Source organism: Metopolophium dirhodum, chromosome 9 (assembly GCF_019925205.1).
Source record: "Metopolophium dirhodum isolate CAU chromosome 9, ASM1992520v1, whole genome shotgun sequence".
In the NCBI taxonomy this organism is placed as follows: Eukaryota; Metazoa; Arthropoda; class Insecta; order Hemiptera; family Aphididae; genus Metopolophium; species Metopolophium dirhodum.
The window spans coordinates 16788996-16792518 of record NC_083568.1 but is presented as its reverse complement, the minus strand read 5'-3'; the positions used below and the strand labels follow the sequence as shown (position 1 = coordinate 16792518).

Genomic DNA, 3523 nt, shown 5'->3' with positions numbered 1-3523 from the left:
AGCACGAGGCGAGGAGAAGGAGAGGGGCAACCTGACCACCCGGGCGGACGTAGGTGCAGGGCGGTATACGACGTTACGAACCGCGGTCGCGTATTCGCTTTCTACCAGGGCGAGGTCCTCCACCTCTGCCTCTACCTCGTCGACAGCGTCTCACCGTCAAAATAATAATAGTAATAATGATAATATCGTTGTCGTCGCGGTGGCGGTTGCGACTAGCGCTCGCGCGCGCGCTCTAACTCGACCGTCTGGTGGGGAGGACCCGCGCCGATAACGGGGAGATATATAGGGACGGCCGTACGCATTTCGCCCCATTATCGCACCGACTGTTCGTCCGTCCGCATTCAAGTCACCGAAATCTGAAAACGAAATAATACGTTTGTCGCATACATCGTTACGCATACCGCCACCGTTGCCGTTTCGTATCTTCCATATCGCTGCAGTAACAAACGATACTAATATTATATAAAATGCGTTTCGCAAGTTGTGCCGTGTTGGCCTTGTTGCCGTTCTGCTTGCACGCCGCCGTCGTCGTGTCCAGCGATAGCAACTACCTGGAGCAACAACAGAAGCCTGTGGAGTCAACTGGAAACGGAAACTGGGCGATGGTCACCAGGATGGCCGATGAGTGTGCCAAGGATGCGGATACAGCAGCCTGCGTGGCCGTCAAAGCAGCAGCTGCCCTGGAAAGAGCCGCCCGAGCCACCGGTCCCGTGCAAGTGTTGCCTGGTCTTACCGTAATGAAGAACACCGATGAAGGATCTTCGTCGCAACGGGATTCACGTGCCCTGCCCACCGAGGACGAGCTCCGCGGGCAACTGCAACAGCAGCCGTCGAAGGTCACCGACATGGTCGTCAACTCAGCCATCAGATTCCTCCAGTCCAGGACCCTGCAGCTCAAGTTCCCGCAAACCAACCCCGAAGAGCTGTCCCGGGCTATTGAAGAAGGCAAGTACCAATATTATGGTGTATTATATTATTATTATTTATCATCGTGGTAGTATAATAAAATATACTATCGTAGTTGTTTCGGTTCCGCTATCCCGCCGGGGCGTTTAAGTCTCCTTTGTTTTAATCTTTATCATGTTTTGCCGCAGGTCGTGGCAAACTCAAGAAGAAGATGTTGCCCATCCTTGGATTCCTGGCCGTCAAAATCGTTGCCGTGTTGCCAATCCTTTTGGGAATCATTGGATTTTTCGCACTCAAGGCGTTGGTATTCGGCAAGTTGGCCCTGCTCATCGCCGGTGTGATGGCATTCCAGAAGTACGCTGGCGCATCCGGTGGTTTCGGCAAGATCGCAGACACATGGAGTGCCGGTAACGTTCAGGCCGCCCCATGGGCCGCATCCGCCGCCCCCAGCACCAACGGTGGTGGTTACTACAGACGTAGCATGCAGGAGGCCCAACAGATGGCGTACAACGGACAAGTACAACCGTCCGCCCAGACTGTCGCGTAATACTATTTACTACCCCGTATAAACATGTAACATCATTTTAGCGTTACCACAAATCGTAGTATCCAAAATTTTTTTCTCTCTCTCAATCGGACCGATGAGTTTTAATATTATTTATAACAACTATATACGCGTAACTGTGTAAGCCCTTTTATTATTACTATTTTTTTTTTTTTTTTTTACTGTTTTTGTATTCTCGCACAACAGTTATTAGATTCAAATCGGACGGTGTGACATCTGCATGTTTAATATTAACATGCGAACGTCTCTATCGTCGGGAGTCGGCATACACTGTGTACGCCGACTCACGACGTGGATGCGCTCGCAATACTCGGTATTAGATTATTGTTGCTCTCCGATAGCCGAGTAACTTTTTGCCATATTAGTCTTTAGTTTTCATGAAAAAAGACTTATAACCCAATATTATTACCACGAAAAAGGCATCTGACGAAAAGTTACCGGCTCGTGTTTAGCCAACGTGGCTGATTTTTTTCAAACACAAAAATAATTAGATTATTACCTGTAAACTCTAAGAGTTAATATATAATAATATCATAAATTATTTTATTTTTTTTTTAAGTTTGAATAAGTCATCGATTTATTAACATAATATTACTATAACAATACATAGAATTACGTTACATGCCAAAATTTAAACAAAAATGTGTCATTGTAAATATTAAATACACATTTAATGATAATAATAATATTATAATATATAAAATCAATTACTGAGTTAAAAAAATGTATATTTATAGTCCTTTGTTTTTTTGACGTATGCAGATGTGTACACCTACCTACGGTTATATTTGTTTTGTTGTTCCAAAAAGAAATATATATATATAATAATAATAAAAACAATGGACCGAGGTGAGCGGTTGCAGGTTGGTCGCACATAAAAGCAGCACACACGTTTTGTATGTCATACGAGGTATGAATTTATTGTTTGATTTTGATAATTGACTTTGTATATGAGAAATATCTTAGAAGAGAAACGTGTTACTCGCTACGTTTCAATAGGAAGTCATGAAATTATTTTTATGGCTTCGGGTACAAATAGGTGTACCTACAGTCTGCAAACGTAAATCCGTTGCTGTTGTGAATTTGACTTGTGTTTCATTTAATACATATAATATCCTAATGTCAAGTAAGTAGAGTAACACGATTTGCAGCGTTTTCTCACGTCGTGTCAAACAATTAGCATATACGGTTAATGGTTAAACGATATACCGTATTGTTCATAGGCACATAATATTATAATATGATTTACGACCAAGATGAACCGTTTACTCGACTATATTATGTTTCAACTCGGTCGTTCGCGTTGAACTATGGTAAGTTCTATTATAAATTATTATGCACGTGGTCATGCATTACGCCAATAGTTGAGCTGTGTAAGTATAATATCATTATAAAATGTTATTAAATAATAATAATATATTACTATATAGACGTTTGGTTGGTTGTTACACATATGCCGTAAAATATGTATGTTGAAAATGTTTGAAAAATGGCACATAATGAACGAGCTAGTATTATGAAAATCGAACGGATATTATTTTTTAAGTATAATGTTCACAATCAATTATATAAGTATTATTGGTTGTTTTAAATAATATGTTGATAGGTGTGATGGTGGTTAAATAGGTTAAACAATATTTTCCATAGGGATATTACTCATCAAATTCCAATTCTTACTAGGTATCGTTGAGTTGCAGAAAATATGAAAAAATATTCCGATTAGTCCACAATAATAACTATAAAAACTGTATTACCTAACTAAAATGTTAAAAAGTTCCGAAAAAAAAATTGAGCATTCTTAGTGAAAAAAAATATATCCATCAAAGGTTGACTTTAATTATGTGAATACTACCTATAACTATATATTGTATTATGTTTTATTGGTATTTAATAATATTAATCTTTCATATTTTTTGTATGTGTTTCTCCGCGACTCTCCTACCCCACAATGTTCATTAATCATCGGATCTTCCACTATATAAATTCATTCTTAGACCAAACTTGGCACCTCGTCTAGTATAAAAAATGAGCAGTTAGTTAGTAGATGTCGTA

General features: G+C 40.0%; 1 protein-coding gene across 1 annotated transcript; it reads left to right on the top strand.

The window, feature by feature from the left end:
- The first annotated feature begins 300 nt into the window (after positions 1 to 300).
- On the top strand, positions 301 to 2178 carry LOC132952611 (uncharacterized). Its single transcript, XM_061024947.1, has 2 exons — positions 301 to 945; positions 1095 to 2178. Exons 1-2 carry the CDS (start codon positions 468 to 470, stop codon positions 1451 to 1453), a joined length of 837 nt encoding a protein of 278 aa, XP_060880930.1. The 5' UTR covers positions 301 to 467; the 3' UTR covers positions 1454 to 2178.
- The last annotated feature ends 1345 nt before the right edge of the window (positions 2179 to 3523 follow it).